At 41.3% G+C, this 20,246-nt stretch overlaps 1 protein-coding gene across 3 annotated transcripts in view; it reads right to left on the reverse strand.

The window, feature by feature from the left end:
• Window positions 1-20,246, reverse strand: part of tmcc2 (transmembrane and coiled-coil domain family 2) — a 111,426-nt gene that overhangs the window by 13,818 nt on the left and 77,362 nt on the right. For 2 of the 3 annotated variants that reach the window (XM_055654876.1, XM_055654878.1), the window contains 4 exons: window positions 13,533-13,878; window positions 12,059-12,154; window positions 8,679-9,267; window positions 857-992 (listed from right to left, as the gene is read on the reverse strand). In XM_055654876.1, coding sequence (XP_055510851.1) covers window positions 857-992; window positions 8,679-9,267; window positions 12,059-12,154; window positions 13,533-13,878 — 1,167 coding nt within the window. The remainder of the gene's footprint in view (window positions 1-856; window positions 993-8,678; window positions 9,268-12,058; window positions 12,155-13,532; window positions 13,879-20,246) is intronic. The other variant, XM_055654877.1, reaches the window with a different exon arrangement.

Raw genomic sequence — 20,246 nt, forward strand, 5'->3', positions numbered from 1 at the left:
TTGTTCTGGTCGCCACTGGATTTTAAACATGTTGAAAATGTTGCGTAAGTGGGACAGGCCCTTTAGGGAAATAGGGATTAGTTGGAAAAGAAAACTGATCCAGAAATTCCACAGTCTTTGGCAAATGACAAGCAAGACACTATGCTGTGCAGCTTATTTCTGGTCCTGTTTATTTTGCCTTTATGCAACTCTGAAAGAAAAAATGAATGAAGATTGCTTTTTTTTTTCAAGTTGGACCACATTAAAGAATCATGTTTTAAGTGCAACTCTTCCAAAACTGCCAATGAGCTTCAATGTTAAAATCCAATTAACCATGGATTCTGCGAGAGACAATTACACAGATTTTGAATGTAATATACTCAGAATATCAAAATTACTTCAAATGACCGACATACATGGAGAGTGGGGAGCAAACAATGAGATCGGGAGTTAGACAAAGTACTGAAATAACTCAGCAGGTCAGGCGGCATCTCAGGGGGAAAAGGATGGGTGACATTTCAGGTCGGAACCCTTCTTCAGTCTGAAGAAAGTTTCCAACCCGAAATGTCACCCATCCTCTCTCCATGGATGCTGCCAGACCTGCTGAGTTACTCCAGCACTTTGTGACTATCTTCGGTATAAACCAGCATCCGCAGTTCCTTTTGTATACATGAGATCGGGTGCTGTGTATTTGCATTACTGCCACGCAAAAGCCTGCTGTAAAAATGGTAGTTTGTATCCAGCGTTATTTGATGAACAATGTGAATACTATTCCTGCGAGTAAGAGCCTCATCCATTAGAAAAATTGTTCAAATATCCAAGAAGGGAAACTGTATCCAATAGTAACCAAACAAACAGCATTTCTTTGAGAATGTACCTGGATATCTCTGGCTCTCTCATCTGACTGGTAAGCCACTTTTTCTTCCATACTGGCAAGTTCCTGTTTCAAGTTAGACATTTCATTTTGATGAAGCTCAGTCAAATCATTCAGTTGCTCCTCCAAACGCTCATACCTGGACATAAAGTTCAAGATTATTAAAGCAACCAAATTATTTTTGCATGTATAAACGACAGTGTTCTTCTATAGACTATGGTTGAAATTATACGGTGTGCATGATGGAAAATGACAGTAGAGACACATTGCGTTTTACGCGGGGGTTACATGGTTGAAAAGCAGCATGTAATTAGAAAAGGCGTCATTTAAATATAGACGTGACGACGTTGTCAGCAGTAAATTTGATCGTGTTATTCCGAAAATAGTAACGTGCAAGTCAAGATTTGGTAATGAAGGAACAAGTGCATTATTTCAAAAACACAGATCAAATACGTGTAAATCACGAGGTGTCTGTACGTGATGAATTGAGGTGTTTAGTTCTTGTATTCATAAAACAGACAGGGACAAATTACAAGCTCAATTCACTCCTCAACAATGCATGTCCATGATTGTACAGTATGAGAGGCAGCCTTCTCATTACATGCCACTTACTGTTCACTCTGAGAACAAATTCGATCTACAGCGTCAAGAGGATAGAAATATGCTAGAAATCATTGAACCCAAGCTTGAAAAAAGGCAAATCTGTGTTAATCTACAATGGTATAAAAAGGTAATAAGATTTGGACAGACATGTTAAGGTCCAGCACAGAAATGTCTGGGCAAAAGCAAAAGTTATGGCATGTTTTGTTCAGGATTGTTAACCAGAAGCATGTCCAGTCAATATCTTGTATTTGTTTAGAATAACACTGCATTAGACCACATATTATTCTGCTATTGAAGTAGATCAAACTGGAAAGTAAATTATTAAATACAAGCACTAATAGAATGAACAGCAAATTACTTATTCATTTCAGAGCCAAGATTAGTAACAATGAACAAGCATGCAATGCCTATGAGCATGGACGTGAAGAGATGATTTCATTTTAAATATTTAGTTGGCTTATCTAATTTTACTGTTATATTTACCCAATCTTCTAATCTGTATTTTAATTGTACGCAAGTAACTTGCTCTGAATTCATTTAACAAATCTAATCAAAGTTTAGTGGGGTATGGTCCAAACACAGCAGGTGGGACTAGTGTAGATGGGCACCTTGGTCAGCATTGACAAATTGGGCCGTAGGGCCTGTTACCACTCTGTCTGACTTCATGACTAAATTGGAACTGGTCATGGGCGGCATGGTGGCTGCCTTACAACGTCAGAGACTACGAGGTGCTGTCTGTGTGGACTTTGTACGTAAAGATGCGGTGCAAAAAAAAAAAAAGAGATGTGAAAGAAATAGGTTTCAATTCATGAACCATTACTGGGGAAAGAGGAAGCTGAATGATTGAAAAGGCTTTATTTGAATCAGCCTAGGATTGGTATCCAAAAAAGTAACCTGGGTTTCAAATAAGAGTTTCCGGGGGGGGGGGGGGGGGGGGGGGGGGGGGGGGGGGGGGGGGGGGGATGTGGGAGGCATGTTGCAGAGAAGTTAGGTGGTGAGAAGGGCAGAATGAGACAGGTACACAGAAGAGAAAGGATAAATTGAAAATGTAAGGGACAGAGCCTGCAAACATGAGAATACACCACTAATCTTTGTGCGGGGATCAAATTAGCAGTAACAGGGTGCGACATGAATTCATGAAATGTATAAGAAATGTTCACTGGATCAATATGGTGAGGAATCAGTGAGGCAACAGTGCGACAAAAGAAAGCATGTGTTCTGCCTTGAGAAATGGTTAATCGATAATCTGGCGATTGATGGGTCTCAAGGGAAGAATGATCAGAATGGTTTTTTTTTCCCTAAAATCTTAGTGATTTACATTAACCTGAAACCATGCTCTGAAAACTAAATTAAGCAGCTTAAGGTAGTACAAAGGGTTGTCTAAAGTAGAATTAGAAATGACATGAAGAGGCAAGGCAGTAAACAAGCATTGACTGGCATTTAAAGAATAAATACAGAATTTACAACAATGATATCTCTTTCAGGCATAAAAACATCAGGAAATGTATAGCTTCGAGAAGCCAGGCAGTTTTAGATCAGCGAAAAAGGCTCATGAAATTGCCAAAATCTGCAATAAACCTCTGCAAAACATTTTAGGATGAAACAAATTGATAAGGAAATGGAAATATACATTAAAAATGGATAGTAGTATCGTCTTATGGACATGTCAAAAGACAAAGAACAGCAAAGGTTAATGGGGGGGCCTTTAACAGATGGAGAACGGATGAATGAAATTGGGGAATAATGAAATGGTCAACAGCAAATGCTATCTCACTGGCCATACACTCTGCTCGGCACCATCTGGATTAATGGAATCACACATGTCAAGCAACTGTTCACCGACTACAAATCAGCATTCAACACTATCTTTCTCTTACAACTTATCACTCCAAGAGCCTCTGTACCTCCCTTTGTAACTGGATTCTTGTTTTTCTCATCAGCAGACCCGAGTGAGAATCTTCCTCAAAGACCATCAAGACAGATACACCTCAAGTTTACGTCTTTAGCCCCCTGCTCGACTCTTTCCAGCCACATCACGTACAACTAAGGATAGCTCCGACACACATCTATAAATTCGCCGATGACACCACAGTGGTTGGCAGAATTGAAGCAGGCGATGAGTCAGCGTACAAGAAAGACGGATCACTTGGTTGAGTGGTTCCGCAACATGGCCTCTCGATTAATGTCAACAAGACCAAGGAACTAAGGCCTGGACTTCAGAAATGGGTAAGTCGATGACCGAGTGCCAGTTATCATTGATGGGTCCGGTGAATGACCAATGCATGACAGAAATGGGGTTGTCCACTTTGGTGGAAAAAAGGTAGAATATTTTATGCATGCTGAATGGAGATGAGAAAGAAATAAGAGCAATATGGGCTGCCCCACACACACTATGCCCATTGAACCCCCCCCCCCGACCCCTCCCCTCCCCTCTCCTCTCCTCTTTGTGGTTCCCATCTGCAACTGCCCCTCTCTTATCTTCCTTTCCTATTAGATTCCAGAATGGACAGACTTTTCTTCTCCACTTATCACCTCCCAGTCTGTCACCGTCTCCCCCTTCCTCACCTGGCTGTTACGCAGGCTCGTTCTTTCCCCAATCCTCCCCCCACCTCTTTGCACTCTATACCCTTTTACAATAAATGAAGAGTTTGGACCTAAAATACTGAGTACCCATTTCACTCCAGGTCCTTATCCCTCTTGCGCTTTTCTGTCTAAACCAAGCTGTCTAAATAGTTTTTAAATATTGGAACTGAACTTGCCTCCATCATGTTCTTTGGCAATTGGCTCCAGATAACTATCATCCTCCATGTGAAAAAATTGTCCTTCAACAACTCCTTTAAATCTCTCCCCTCTCAGGACACGGTGGCGCAGCGGTAGAGTTGCTGCCTTTCAGCAAATGCAGCGCTGGAGACCAGGGTTTGATCCCAACTACGGGTGCTCTCTGTACAGAACTTGTACGTTCTCCCCGTAACCGCGTGGGTTTTCTCCAAGATCTTCGGTTTCCTCCCACACTCCAAAGACGTACAGGTATACAGGTAAATTGGCTTGGTAAATGTAACAATTATCCCTTGTGTGTGTGTTAATATGCGGGGATCGCTGGTGGGCCAAAGGGCCTGTTTCCGCACTACATCACTAAACTAAACTCTCACTTTAAAGCCATATCTTCTGGTTCTCGACTTCCTGCACCAGGCGGGGTAAAGAAAACTATCTATCCAATCTATGCTCCTCATAATATTATAAACCTCTATCAGGTCATCCCTCAACCAGGTAAGTTCCAGTGAGAATAAACCCAGTCTATCCAATCTCTCCTTGCAGTTACTGCCCTCTATTCCAGGCTACAATCTGGTCAATCTCTTTTGCACTCTTTATATTGCCACATTCTTCCAGAATTGTATGCAATACTCCATGTGCATTTGAACCAATGTTTTGTACAGCTGCAACATGTCCCAACTTCTATATTCTATGCATCAGCCGAAGGCAAACACACCAAATGCAATTTTCATCACCCGAGCGTGATCATTTTCAAAAAGCTACATTCTTGCACCCCATGGTACAACAATGCTCCAAAAATTGAGAGGAATAGGTCGGGTAGATGCACAGAGACTCTGGCCCAGAATAGAGGAAATCAAGAAGCAGAAGACAGGTTTAAGGTGAGGGGGGGGGGGGGGGGAAAGATTTCATAGGGGTAACTTTTTCACACAAGGGTGATGGGTGTATGGAACGAGCTGCCATAGGAGGTAGTTGAAGCAGGTACAATGTCAATGTTTTTGAAATATTCAATTCAAAATATTTAATCAATTCAATGATAGGACTGATTTGGAGGGATATGGGCCAAATGCAGGCAGGTGGGACTAGTATAGATGGGACATGTTGGAAGGTGTGGGCACGTTGGGCCGAAAGGCCTGTTTCCACGCTGTAGTTCCTGCCATTTCCTCCACATGCTCAAGAGGAGCTTGACTTCCCAAAGCGCTTTACCTCAGCTTTCCATCTGATTTGTATCCTTGACTGAAACCTTGGACAATATTCCTTGCTGATCACACCTTTCCCAACTTTGGAGTTCCCCTTAAACCTATCACTTATACCTCCAACATTCACATCCAAATCTATAATATATCACAAAGTCCAAGCACCAATCCCTGTGGTACACCACTGGTCACAAACTTTCATTCCAAAAAGCATCCTTCTATCACTGTCCATTGCCTCTCATAACCAAGCCAATTTTGGATTCATTTATGCAGCTTGCCTTGGATCACGTGTGCCTAATTTTGTGGACAGCTTAACACAAATGACTTTGCCACACAAGACAGATGCCCAGTTTTTATCAACATCCTTAGTTACCTCTAAAAATTCCGTCAAATTAAAATTCCACACACACACACACACGGTGTCATCTTTCTAAATGTAAATGAATCTTATCTCTGAGCATTTTCTCCAATAACTTCCCTACCATTGACACAAGGCTCACCCCAGCTTGCAGTTATCTGGCTTATCCCCACTACACTCCTTAAGGAGCAATATTAGCTATCCTCCAATCTTCTGGATCCTCACCTATGGCAGGTGAAGATGCAAAATTATGAGGGGGGTCCCAACCTTCTCCCCTGCTTCCCACAGCATTCTTGGATAAATTTCATCTGGCCTTGGGTACTTATCAGACTCAAGCTGTGGTACAGAATGGTTGGATTGATAAGCCTTGTGGAGGATATGCAAGGGAAATCAAAATATTGTAACAGAATCAAAATGTGTTTTTCCAGACCAATTAGAATCTACTGAAACTTGAAATCGTAGCCATGGAACAGCAAAAAGAAAAAAACCAAAACAAAATGTGAAGAGCAGGAGTGATTAAATGAAAGTGATCGAGATGCAAGGGAAATTAAGCTGGGTGGAGGCAGTGGCAGATTTAAAAAATTGAGTTTCATTTACCAGGCACAGGTCCAAGTAAAATATCCGTTAAATAATGGAGCACTCGGTGAAGTATTGTGTAGTCAGTTGGAATGCATGCACATGGTTTAGGTGGAGCACACTAAAACAGCTAAAAACAATCATGTTGGCATGACAGTACTGCTATATCCCATGGTGTGCAGCACCACCATCAGTCACTTCAAGGTACAACAACACAAAGTGCTGGAGTAACTCAGTGGGTCAGGGAGCATCTCTGGAGAACTTGGATGGGTCATGGATACGACTGTTCTTCAGACCTGAAATGTCACCCAGCCATATTCTCCAGAGACGCTGCCTGACCAACTGAGTTCCTTGTGTCTACTCTGTAACGATACTGGCCACCTAATCTCCCAGTTCCCCTTCCAGCACAGTGAATCTCTACAATCTCCCCTCTTCACCAAACACAGGTTACCCATCCAGATGGAGACAAAAGATTTCAAAGGCTGGAATCATGAGCAAAAATTTAATTGCTGGGGGAACTTAGCAGGCCAAGCAACATCTGTGGAGAGAATGGAGAGATGACATTTCAGGTTGGAACCCAGAACATTGCTGCCTGACTCGCTGAGTTACTCCAGCACTTTGTCTGCAAGTCCGGCTGACACTGATCCCACCATCCTTACAGGCAGCAAGTTGCTAACAAGCACTTCCCTCACATTTTATGCCTTATACTAATCATTTCAAAGCCACCACTGTTCTCGAACCATCTACTAATGGCATTAATGGAGAAAACAAATATCACAATCTAAACCGATGATTTTGTAAACTCTACTTTTTCAAAATTCATTGAACAGTACAGCACAGAAACAGGCCTTCAGCCCAAAATAACTGACAGCACGGAGAAACAAGGTATGTGAGCTCATGTGATATGGCTGAGGTAAGGTTTAGAATCTTATACTTTCATCGATCGTTGGTTAAACTTTCTTCCACATCAGTCCAACCAGAAACATCAGAGCAGCAGCCAAGGTGAGAACAATACTGCCACCACATGGTACAATGTTAACAAATTTATATGAACGTTATAGATTGCAAAATCTCCTAGGATTTTGTTCACTTTTCCTCTCACTTCACGAGGGTCTCAATCACAGGTCACCCTTCGATCCATCACCATGTTGCAACAGCTTATATTCAGTGACCCCTTGAGTTCAAGGGCATTGTTGCTGAATCTGATTCCTATCCATGTGATTCAGCAGAAGCCACTAGATCATAATCATGAGGGGGAAGCCTTGGGTAAACATTCTCCACTCTTACCTTAGGTTAGGCTAAATGTAGCATCAATACAGCCCATCAGAGAAGCACCCTAAGTAGCCCTGGTGCACCTGATAAACAAAGGCGCTAAATTGATTATGGAGTAAAAGGGGTTTTTCAAAACACAACCCATCACATGATCATACCAGAGAGATCACAGGGCACCATTATCGTCCACAGTAAACTTGGAGCAAGTCTACTTACGTTAAATTGAAGAACGTATCACTGGGCATATCATTTCACGTCTAACAATGATGACCAGTAGTGAAAGGAAAGAGAATGAGCATACTGGTATACTTACTGTATTCATTTTGGAACAGAAACATAATTTCTTGTGTCAGTATAATGCTTGCTGATGCGAGTACAGGTCCATCACAGGTGTCAGGGGTTATGGGGAGAAAGCAGGAAAATGGGGTTAGGAGGGAGAGATGGGTCAGCCATGATTGAATAGTGGTGTAGGCTTGATGGGCCGAATGGTCTTGTGAACTGATGGTCCGGCACCTCCATTAAACTGGACGAAATCACAAGAGCTCACTCAAACTTCCCTGAGCGGCCACAGATGGCATTGCGTGTGGTGTGCGCTCTTTCGGGACATGTCCCTCCATCCCAATAGAGTAAACTGTTAACATCTGCAGTTGTTGGTTGTGAACCCCTGGTTTTGTGCTATTCTTAGCTTATTGTGCTTACATTTAAACCTGGCTATGTGTTCTAAGCAAAGTCCAAGCGACGGTGTCGTGCTTAAGCACGTTTAATACTTGTTTTAAGTTTCAAGCAGTCCATGGTGCTTCTGAGACACGGTAGGGGTATAATTTGTGGGTCAGAGGTATACTGTTGTATCATTATTATCTGATCTCCGTTGGCTCAACAAAATGGATAATCCGGCAGTATCTGGAACAAAGGGTGCCGTAAAACCGGTGGTAGACCTATAGAATGAAAGGATAAGAAGGCTTTCTGGAACTGTCATTATTATAACGACTCAAGAAGCTATCTATTTTTCTGATACACAAACCAATACAAAAATATTATAAAAGGCAGATACCTGTATCGTTCTTCCTGCAAACACTGTGTCATATAGGCATAGTCTCTTTGTAGCTGTCCTTTCAAATCTTCCATAGCATCCTCTAAATGGGACTGACTTTCTTTAATTTCACGAAGTTCATCCAGAATAGTATCAAAATTGTTATGATGGCTGTCCAAAGTATTTGACTTTGGACTGCCCATGCCTCCAGCTCCTGCCCCAGAGTTGCTGCCACCTGCAGAGCCAGAGGTTGCACTGGAACATTCATCCTCGCTTCCATACTTGGGACTGGACACCAGCGTAGCACTGCCACTTAGTGTCCTGGTGGCTTCCTCCTGATGTGACTCATCCAACGTGTCTTTCAAATGGGCAATGTTGTCAGCGCTGCCAAACTTGTTCCGTATCAGGCTGGCAAACTCCCTTGGCTTTGAGACGACGGCAGTGTGAGTGACCTGGGAAAGGCCAGACAAACCTCCCTTCACACCTTCCACCACACCTCCACCAAATCCACTGATACCAGCTCTGACGTTGGCACCCACGTCCTTGAGACCTTGCTGCATGTCCCGGAGAACATCCTTTGGCTGCCTCGAGAGGCCATTTTGTTCTATCTCTGCAAAAGTTCATTTTTTAATTTATATTAGTAAAAAGCACCATTTACGATTAAAGTCTCTTTAATTGTCAAATGGAAATAAAAAATGTCTTGCTCGCCAACATATTGACAAGTATTGAAGAAAGACATTCAGGCAATCTCTGCTCTTACCCATCTCACTCTAAATGTGCTTTAAAGTTCAGATTAACACCACAAAAAAGCTTTTGACAAACATTCACTACTCCCCAAAATCAAAACACAGATATTTCATTTAAAATTTGTGATAAACTAGTTCTCCAGACCATTCTCCAGATTTTTAAAGCAAGGTGAAGAACAACGACACACAATGGGGTAGCAAACATCAATCCATTCAATGAAGACACCAGAAATAGCAGATTATAAGGTCACGTGATCGGAGCAGAATTAGGCCATTTGGCCCATATAGTCTACGCCGTCATTCAATCATGGCTGATCCATCTCTCCCTCCCAACCCCATTCCCCTGCTTTCTCCCCATAACCTCCAACACCCATACTAATCAAGAATCTATCTATCTCTGCCTTAAAAATATTAATTGACGGCCTCCATAGCCTTCCATGGCAAAGCATTTTACAGACACTGGAATCATAAGCAGAAAGCAATGTGTTGGAGGAACTCATAACTCACACAGTTGTAGTTTCAAAACCAATGGAGTTGCTTTTGCTTCTGAATCAGTCTAGAGAAGGCTGCCAACTCAAAACACCATCTGTCCATTCCCCCCCCATAGATACTGCCTGACCCTTTGGGTTCCTCCAGCACTGATTTTTACTCTGTCTATTCAACCCCTTATTCAGGTAGTTATTTTGTATATATTCTCAGATCGTGAAAATATCTGGTTTCTTTCGCTGAAAACCACTAGGAGATACATGATGGCGGACAACAATCGATACCAAGGATGAATAGTAACTCGATCTGAAGTTGCTACCTTTAACTCAAATACAAGTTGCGGCATTCCAGCTGCTGTTTTAACCTGCTTTCAGTGCAGACTGTATTAAAGCTCGGACCTTCTGCTCTTTGGCTTTTCTAGATGAAGGAAATATCCCCAGTAAGGTTGCAATCCATTTTGTTTTATTCTGATTCATGGAGTTTTAAATGACAGATTACTTGAACAATGATAAGCCAGTTTACGTTTAAAAAAGGAATTTAAGCATTGAAATCCCCTGCAATCTGATATTTTGTATATCCAAAAGACAAATAGATTTCGAACTGCTAAATGTTAAAGGTAATCAGAGTCTCTGCAGTCACAAGTATTTAGCAGTGTTACTTAATCACTGGAGCTGGAGATCTACAAATCCAGACACATGGTTGCAAATGCCAATGAGCTACTGCAAGACTTGCTTCTTCTATATAATGTAATCAATGCATCTTCTCATCTCTCTCTCGCTATAAAAACAACATAATTCCCAAAGATAATCACTGGTGGAAAAAAATCAAAATTTTCATAGCTCCACATAGTGAAATCCTAACTTGCTAACTTCCATAATTATTCTGCAATTCATCGCTCCAGCAGGATGCTATTTATTCTTCAGGAATATCAATTTTTGTTTTGCTTTCTAATTCTGAATCGCATTTATTGTCTAATTTGAAATTCAGCATTACAGGAAATGTAAACAAAATAATTTGGAATGAAAGTTTAAAAATTTCCCCAAAATTCCTAGTTTCAGTTTCCATTTCCCTTAGTAGCATTTTACTCTGGATGGGGAACGAAACATAGATTTAATTCTCTTTATCCTCTGCTTTCGGTTTTCATAAAATTGTTGGCAGCAGTGAAACCAGAACTAATGTCAAACACATGAATTGTGGGGCGGAACGGTACCGCAGCGGTAGAGTTGCTGCCTTACAGTGCTTGCAGCGCCGGAGACCCGGTTTCGATCCTGACTACGGGTGCTGTATGTACGGAGTTTGCACGTTCTCCCTGTGACCTGTGTGGCTTTTCTCCGAGGTCTTCGGTTTCCACCCTCACTCCAAAGACACACAGGTTTGTAGGTTAATTGGCTTGGTATAACTGTAAATTGTCCCAAGTGTGTGTAGGATGGTGTTAATTGCAGGGATCGCTGGTCGGTGCGGAGTCGGTGGGTCGAAGGGCCTGTTTCCGTGCTGTATCTCTAAACTAAACTACCAAAATTAAGATGCTCCATTTCATTGAACTTAATTTCAATCTTTAAACCAGTTGGAAGTCCAGAAAACATTTTTTCCTATCATCTCATAATAAAAGCATAGTACAGATTTGGAAACAAAAAACATACATAGCAGAAGCTTTAAGATAATTATTTGATCAAGCAAAATGTCTTAGGTATGATTACACCGAATCAGGTAAATTCACTCATATATGATCTTTGTGCCACAAGGTGCAATTTAACTCAACATAGATCCCCATTCATAATTACCAAGTTGTAATCTTTCATGGAAACACTTTTAGAAAGCATAACACAAGGATGGCATTAACACACTGAACACACACATGCAGATTCAGGGACAGTTTCTTCCCAGCTGTTATCATGCAACTGAACCATCCTACCACAAGCAGAGAGCAGTCCTGAACTCCTATCCTGAACTCCTAGCAGTCCCGTACTATCCTTTACGATCGGACTTTGCTGGGTTTACCTTACACTAAATGCTATTCCCCAATCGTGTATCTATACACTGTAAATGGCTCGATTGTAATCATGTATTGTCTTTCTGCTGACTGTATAGCACAAAAGCTTTTCATTGTAATTCGGTACACATGACAATAAACTAACTAATAAACTAAATTAACAAACTCAGTTTACTTACGCTCAGTCCGCCTTGGCCCATGCGATCTCCTGGTTTCCAAGCATTTTAATTCCCCTTCGCATTGCATATTGACCTCTCTGTCCTGGGCCTTCTCCACTGTCAGAGTGAGGCCACACGTAAATTGGATGAACAACACACTTGCATTTCGCTTGGGCAGCTTACAACCCAGCGGTCAAAAGTTGATTTCTCTAATTTTAATTCTCCTACATTCCCTCTTTCCCCACCCCCCCCACCCCCCTCCTTCCCCCACACCTCTCTCTCCTCAGTTCCACTGTTCGCATCCTTGTAACCCTCGTTATCACATTTGTTATCCCCAGCCAACAATGGGCCATTATGGGCTCCACCCTTCCAGTGGTCATCTGTTGCCGGCCATGTTTTGTTTCGGCCTTTTCTGTCTTTCAGCCTGAAGAAGGTTCCGACCCGAAATGTCACTTTTTCTTTTTCTTCAGATATGCTGTCTGATGCACCAAGTTACACCAGCATTTTGTGTCTATCTAAGGCCCATCCAAAAAGTTCACTATCCTGGCAAAGTTATCTAAATGGTGCCATGTTCACACCCTAATGAGTCACTACTTTCGGAAGGGAAAAAAGTCACAAGAAAAAAAGCACAAGAAAAAAAACTGGGTGAAATAAAGGCGGACACGCAAGGAGCACACGCGACAGGTTCCAGCATGCCCTCATTCATTTTAGATTAAATATCTTTGGTATTTTGTTTTTGTTCTTATACAGTTGAAATTATCTGAAAGAAACTTGAAAGTAAGTTACTGCCTGTCCTTCCTGTGAAAATAACTGAAATTCTTTTTTTTTTAATTAATTTTGACCAGGAATCTGAAATGGTTCATGTCCAATCACTTGCATATTGAAACAAAAATACACCAGTTATCTCTAGCTCATCCAAAATGGTTGTAGAGATGAAGAACAAATTAAAATTCAAGGTTTTTTTTCCCCCAGACCTTCTGGAAGTAAGAATGTTATTGTTCTATCTGGGACATATGACAATAAAACACTCTTGACTCTCTTGACAAGAGTTTATTCCCAACGAGAAAATAAGAAGCTTGTCAGACCATTGATTCACAGAGGATGAAACAGAACCAGAGACTGCATGGGTTGTATGCAGTGAAACTTTTAGTTTAGTTCAGAGATACAATGCAGAAACAGGTCCTTCAACACACCTAGTCCGCACTGACCAGCGATCCCCGAACACTCTAGCACTATCTGACATAGTAGGGACAATTTACACGCAGTCACAGGGAGAATGTACAACCTCTACACAGGCAGCACCTGTAGTCACGATCGAACCTGGTTATTTGGCGCTGTAAGGCAGCAACTCTACTGCTGCGTTACCATGCCTTAATTTTTGTGCTTATTAAATATTCAGGCCAATCGACCTCAGGTCCACATGGTTAGGACTGGTACAGTAATCAGTGATCAATATCATCTTAATACATAAATACTTAACTACTGTTAGCATTACCTTTTAGCTTTCTGTGGTAGTGTTCTAGCTTCTTGTGCAACTGGGCTATGGTCTGTGCCGATTTCTGATTCTTCTTCTCAAAGACTTGCTTGATACGGGAGGCTTGCTGTTTGTCTGCATTGTTGGCCAACTTCAAGTACTCAGCTACATTATCGTCCCGTGCAGTCTGCTCAATTTTTATCTGCTCTGTGATTTTCAGGATCTTCTGATGAAGATGGTCGATAGCAGCTTTTGTCTTATGGGGATCTGGGGTGCCATCGGGAACCTCAAGGCTGATATTGGTGTCCGAGCCACCATAGCTTGTGTTTGCTGGCAGGCTGAGTGTACTTGCATCCCCCTTTTCAAGCTGCAATGAAAAATAAAAGTAGTAAGGGACATATTCTTCATTCCTTCCAAATTGTTCCTTGAAAATGCCGATGTAAGTCAAGATATCTGGTCAACAATATTATTCATTTATGACCTTAGCCTAAATCTGTTCTTATACATGTATGGATCTATTATCCAGATGGCCCAACCAAACTCAATTTCATGCCATTTATTCTCATCAAAAATATTTGGAGCAAAACTAGTCTTCACAAGTAGCATAGAATGAATTTACAGCGACAAAGTTGAACACCATTTCTTCCGTTTCTTCAACTAGCATTAGCAAAGACCAAATGTGCCAAATGGCCTGTTTCTGTCTGAGAAAATTGATTATTACTAATTCATACACTCTTGCCTTCGTTTTTATCCATGGCATCCACGTAATCTGGGATAGTTTTAGAGATAAGGTGCAAAAACAAGCCCTTTGGCCCACCGAGTCTGCGCTGACCATGATCTCCCTGAACACTAGCACAATTGTACACACAAGGGACAATTTAACCAAAGCCAATTAACCCTACAAACCTGTGCGTCTTTGGAGGAAACCAGAACACTTAGAGCAAACCCACACAGTCACAATCAACACCCGTAGTCAAGATCGAATAGTTTAACCTTAACTGATGTTCAATATTGACCATTCATGTGTCTCTTGGTCTTTTATATATTCAAAAAAAGAGATTTCTGATTTTGAATATATACACATTGGAACAGTGGCTATAGTTAATTTAATTGGTTTTTAGTGATTTAGAACTTCCCACGCTAGGAGAGATGCCATAGAAAGGCAAATTGATTTTTAATTTCCAATCTTTTCTACTTCCTGGCACAGCAACAGTTCAATTTAAAACATTTTGTTGTCAAATTATTTTAGCTCTTTTTCTTTCAAGCCACTATTTGCCGAACACACATCAATGTCTCTGCCCTTCAACAGTGATCTCTTGTGCATTCCAAAATTTTGCTTTCACCATCATTTGCCCTAGTGCGGCACTGTAGTGCAATGGTAGAGACTCAGGTTTGACCCTGGCTATGAATGTTGCCAGTACGGAGATTGCAGATTGTCCTTGTGACAGCGTGGATTTTCTCCATGTGCTCTGATTTCCCAACACATTCCAAAGAACTGCAGGTTAGTTGGCATCTGTAAAATTGGCCCTGGTGTGTGGGATGCAAAACTGGAATAACAAAGAGCTAGTGTATGGGTACTCATTCGCCGGGGCAGACTTGGTGGGCCGACAAGGCAGTTTCCAAGCTGTATCTATATACTAAACTAAATTATACTGTGCTTTCAGCAGGTTTGACGAAGTTTAGCAAATCTTTTCCGAAATGTCCTCAAGTGGTTCAATCTCTAACATACCTGCGAGTATGTCCCACTGAAGAACGTTAGGATGCTATACAATGGTAAAGGTGATATGCAAATGCAAGTTCTTGTGACCATGGATTCTCGATAAAGTAAAGTAGTTCTTTGGTGTATGTGACAGTAAATGCATTTGATTTTTAAATGCTCTCACATTTATTCATTTACAGCTGCTTCACAGCTGTAGCAAGTCCTTTCCTACAGATGGGTTACTGTGTATTACAGTAACCTTTGATTAGATTCTAAAACTTTTAAGATGAAATAATATGCACATGGACTTGTGTAATACATAGCATTGTAAGTAGCTTTCAACATGAATATTTTTTTTTATCCCTACAATGTGCAAAACCATAAATTGAAGTTAGAAGAAATTCAACTGTGAATTTGTATCGTTTGACCATGTATATTTTACACCAATGTGTGACAACTCAAAACATTTCATGAGCAATAAAAAGACCTACAACTTCCACAATACCAATCTTTAACCACTGAGGAACAAAATTGAGTCATAGACAGTGACGGGGTCATGCAGAGTGGAATCAGGCCCTTCGTCCCAACTTGCGCACACTGATCAACATGTTCCATCTACATTAGTCCCACCTGCCAGCGTTTGGCTCATATCCCACTAAACCTGTCCCATCCATGTACCTGTCTAACTGTTTCTCAAAGATTGCGATTAGTACCTGCCTCAACTACCTCCTCTGGTAGCTCCAGCAATTTGTGTCTACCTTCAGTTTAATCCAACATCTGCAGTTCTTTCTTAAACATATAGAAAAAGTGCAGGTCGACACAAAATGCTGGAGTAACTCAGCGGGTCAGGCAGAAGGGTCTCGACCTGAAGAAGAGTGTCGACCTGAAGAAGGGTCTCGACCCGAAACGTCACCCATTCATTCTCTCCAGAGATGCTGCCTGATCTGCTGAGTTCCTCCAGCATTTTGTGTCTACCTTTGATTTAAACCAGCATCTGCACTTCTTTCCTACACCTAGAGAAAGCACAGTTGGACAAACTGACAGAAGCTGCTCATGCCGTAGTCTGGTGGCTCAGCATTAATGAACAGGAAACATGCTATTGCTTTATTAAGAAACTTCCCCCGATGTCCTGCAACTTTTGGTTTGCTCCTCCTCCTTCCTGCCCAGCAAATATTAGAAGAACTGGTTAAGATGACAGTACCCAGAGGAAGATAATATTTATAAGTTCATGAATCACTCTGATCCGTTGACCCAAGTACCTTAAAGGTGAAATAGAAGACCAGCTTGACCATTTTCAGGTTTCCATAGAAGTGACTTTGGTTGATGTCTGCACCAAAGTGTGAGACTGTTATTCGACTGGCTTAGACTTACATAGCACCTTTCATATCCCTTTCCGAATATCACAGTAAAGTATTCCAAAGTGTAGTCGATGCTGAAACTTAAGAATGGAGTCAAATTGTTTGAACACAGCTTCAGAAATGTGATCACCATCAGCTACATTGTACATAATATTATTTCAAAGATAAATCTTGCCTGTGACACAAGGGACAACACCATTGCTCTTTGTTCAATTGTTTCCAAGAATCTCTTACATCTATCTGAGGGAGCAGTCAGGGCCACAGCTCAGATCTCACCTGAACGATACTGCCTCCAACACCACAATACTGAACGGGAACGTCAGCCTAGACTTTTGTACTCAAGCCTAAGGTGTGGGACTTGAATCTTCTGTCTCAAGAGAAGAGAATTATGAACTGAGCCAAAGTAGACTCTTAATGTTCTGTCAGACATCTGTAAATGACAGTCTTTCCAGAGAGTCTATTGAGCAAGGAGTTATGTAGTGGCACCACGGCTATTAATATACCCTAAATATTAACTGACAGCTTTAGAGAACTCAGTAATAATAAATTAATTCACACTAAAGTAGACTCGATGGGCTGAATGGCCCAACTCTTTTCCTATAACATATGAACTTATCAACTATGAACTAAATTAAATCAGTTCTGCTGAATTGAGGACATGTTTTACCTCAGTAATAATAAGAGTAGAGCAAGCCCTGCAGGGTGATGGTGTAAATGGTGTATGAAGTTTCACAATAAAGACTTTCAGCTGAAATCTCACCCCCATTCCCAAGTTACAATTGTATCATCAATTATCTTACATAATAACAACTTTTCAATGAGCTGCTGCTTCATCAGAAAGATTTTGCTATGTTGGGGCAAATGTAAATTCATCGACTGGGAAAGAATGCCATTGTAAACAAAATATCAACAGTAAGATTCTAACAGTTTAAATTGATTAAAATCAGAAATCTCAGAATACCTATAATAATATCATATTTTTTCTACCCATTTGCATTGATCTAATGCATCCAAGTCTAGATCGATTGTATTATTTTCTATTTGGCCAGTAATATAGAGTTTGATGATGAATAATCATTGAATCTTTCAAAAGATATTTCATAACACTGCCCAAAATCAACAATGTTTTTGAAGCAGCATAACCAGTCCATAAAAAATTTACAAGGTTTTGCATCTAATAAAATAAATAAATATGTTGTAAAGGGGAAAATGAAGCTATATTTAGTAGCGTCAATGTATGTAGAGTCATAGTGGAAACAGGCCCTTCGGCCCAACTTGCCCACAACAACCAGCATGCCCCATCTGCACTTGTCCCACCTGCCTGCAATTGGCCCATATCCCTCTAAATCTCTCCTATCCATGTACAAGTCCAACTGTTTCTTAAACATTGCAAAACTACCTGCCACAGCTACCTCCTCTGGCAGCTCATTCCATACACCCACCACTCTGTGTGAAAAGGTTACCCCTCAGGTTCCTATTAACTCTCCGCCCCCCCCCCCCCTCACCATAAACCTATGTCCTCTGGTTCTCGATTCCCCAACTGTGGGCGACAGACTGTCCGTCTACCCGATCTTTTCCTCTTGCGGTTTTGTACACCTCTATAAGATCACCCCTCATCCTCCTGCGCTCCAAGGAATAGAGTCCCAGCCTGCTTAACCTCCCCCTACAGCTCAGGCTCTCGATTCCTGGAAACATCCTCCACTCTTTGAGTCCTGTCCTCTTCTAAATCCTCGGATTTGCTGTGGAAAACACATTAGTGAAGAATTAGTCGAGGGGAAACATTTACTGTACCTTTGGTTTACTTGCATTAAACTGGTCTCTCCTCATGATGAGAAAGCGTTAGCAGTGCTCAGACCCAGAAGCTCCTTGTTGCAGGAGAGGCTGCAAAGTGGAATCTCAGTATATCTCATGGGACAGTCATGTCCATTAACCAAAAACATGTAGTGCAATAACTTCACCAATTTGGCACTGAATCCAAACTCTACACCAATTCAGACAAGTCCCTTTCTCACACATTGTTGATGCATGTCGCAAGAAATGAGGTACAATAATAACTGCTCACTGCAAATGCACTTATAAACTACATGGCACAGCTGAAATGGGCTGGATTTCCCAATATTTACGTCATGTATGCTTCAATACAAATGGTTTGACAAAAAGTGGTTGCATCAGAGAGTTTCCTTTTTCTATTCTGCTGAATTTCAAATGCTTTTTTCAAAAATGTGCTGCTCTATGAAAACTGAAGTAATGAGACGTATAGCAGACATGTATAGCTTTTGAAGTATTTCTTTCACCAACTTCCTTATTGTTAACTCGGACACAGCTTTTCTTTGAATTCAAGTTATGAGGCAAGGCTTCGGATGGCTCGCTTTACAGTATCACTTTACATTACCATTGTGCTTTGTAAAGGGTGTTTGTCACTGTTATTGTCACCCTGTGACAGGAAGCGAAGGATACATTTGTCTCTCTCTGGTTTAGAAAGACTGTACCACGATTGGGTTAATGCAATCATTGCAAATACTGATGATTCTATAAATGTTCATTAATCATTCAGGACTCTTGTTAGTAGTTTATATCTCTGTGAATAAAATCGAGGAGTCAAGTTGTTTTGAAAAGTACAACATATTCAAGAGATTTAAGAATACTTTGAACATACCTTTTTTTTTAAACTGCAGTTGCCAGAAAACTAAACACACAACAGTTTGGAAATACTCAGCAGGCGGGCAGCATTAAAGGGAAGAGGAACACAGCTGATGGTTTAATTGAAGACAATTCATGAGAATTGGAAATGAGAAAAAAGTGTTCAGTTGCAGGGACGGTGCGGGGGGGGGGGGGGGGGGGGGGGGGGGGGGGGGGGGGGGAGAGATGCTATCCCTCAACAAATAATCAAGTTGTATGTCCCTTGAAAAAAGACAAAGTACTCAAGTAACTCAGTGGGTCAGGCAGTTTCTATGGAGAACATGGATAGGCGATGTTTCAGGTCTGGACCCGTCTTGGTCTCGCTAACCATTATTTAGTAAAAAGAGATGCAAAGATATATATTCCCCCTGGCTAATGCTCGTAAGTTAAACATTTGGCAATTTGAAGATGCTGACTTGAACTGAGCTCCCACTGGCAGAAGATGTCTGCAGGGATGAGTGGTCCCATGGGATTAAACAGTCCAAAGAAGCATTTTAAATCTCATTTCGCCAATAAATCTGGACAATTATTTATCTCTTAAGATTTTAAATGAAGGGGGTATTGAATTAATTCTCATCGCCTCCCACCATGGCAAACTCATTGGAATCATACAAAATCCAGAAAAATACAGTCAGCAGAGGTCACTGACAATTGTGGGTGCTGTTAATAAATAAATTGGGGGTTCTGTCACCAAAAGAAAAATATTTTAACAATTTGAGAACAGGACAACGGAATGTCACATGACAGTGAAGGAAAAAAAGCCAGGAGATGGGACATGAGTTTCAGAACAGGCCAGGACGTAGTTAATGCAGAGTGGGTTAAGGTAACGTGGGATTCGGCAGACATAGCCGACCTTGTGGCTTGCATGTTAGTACTAAAAAACTTGCACTAATTGCTGGAGAAAAGAGAAAGTTGTTGAAGAGATGGAAAAGAGCCTGTAACCGTTTTACCTTCCCAGTGAAAGTGACAGCAGTGACCACATTTGACAGAAAGTAGTGT

Source organism: Leucoraja erinacea, chromosome 24 (assembly GCF_028641065.1).
Source record: "Leucoraja erinacea ecotype New England chromosome 24, Leri_hhj_1, whole genome shotgun sequence".
NCBI classification, from domain to species: Eukaryota; Metazoa; Chordata; class Chondrichthyes; order Rajiformes; family Rajidae; genus Leucoraja; species Leucoraja erinaceus.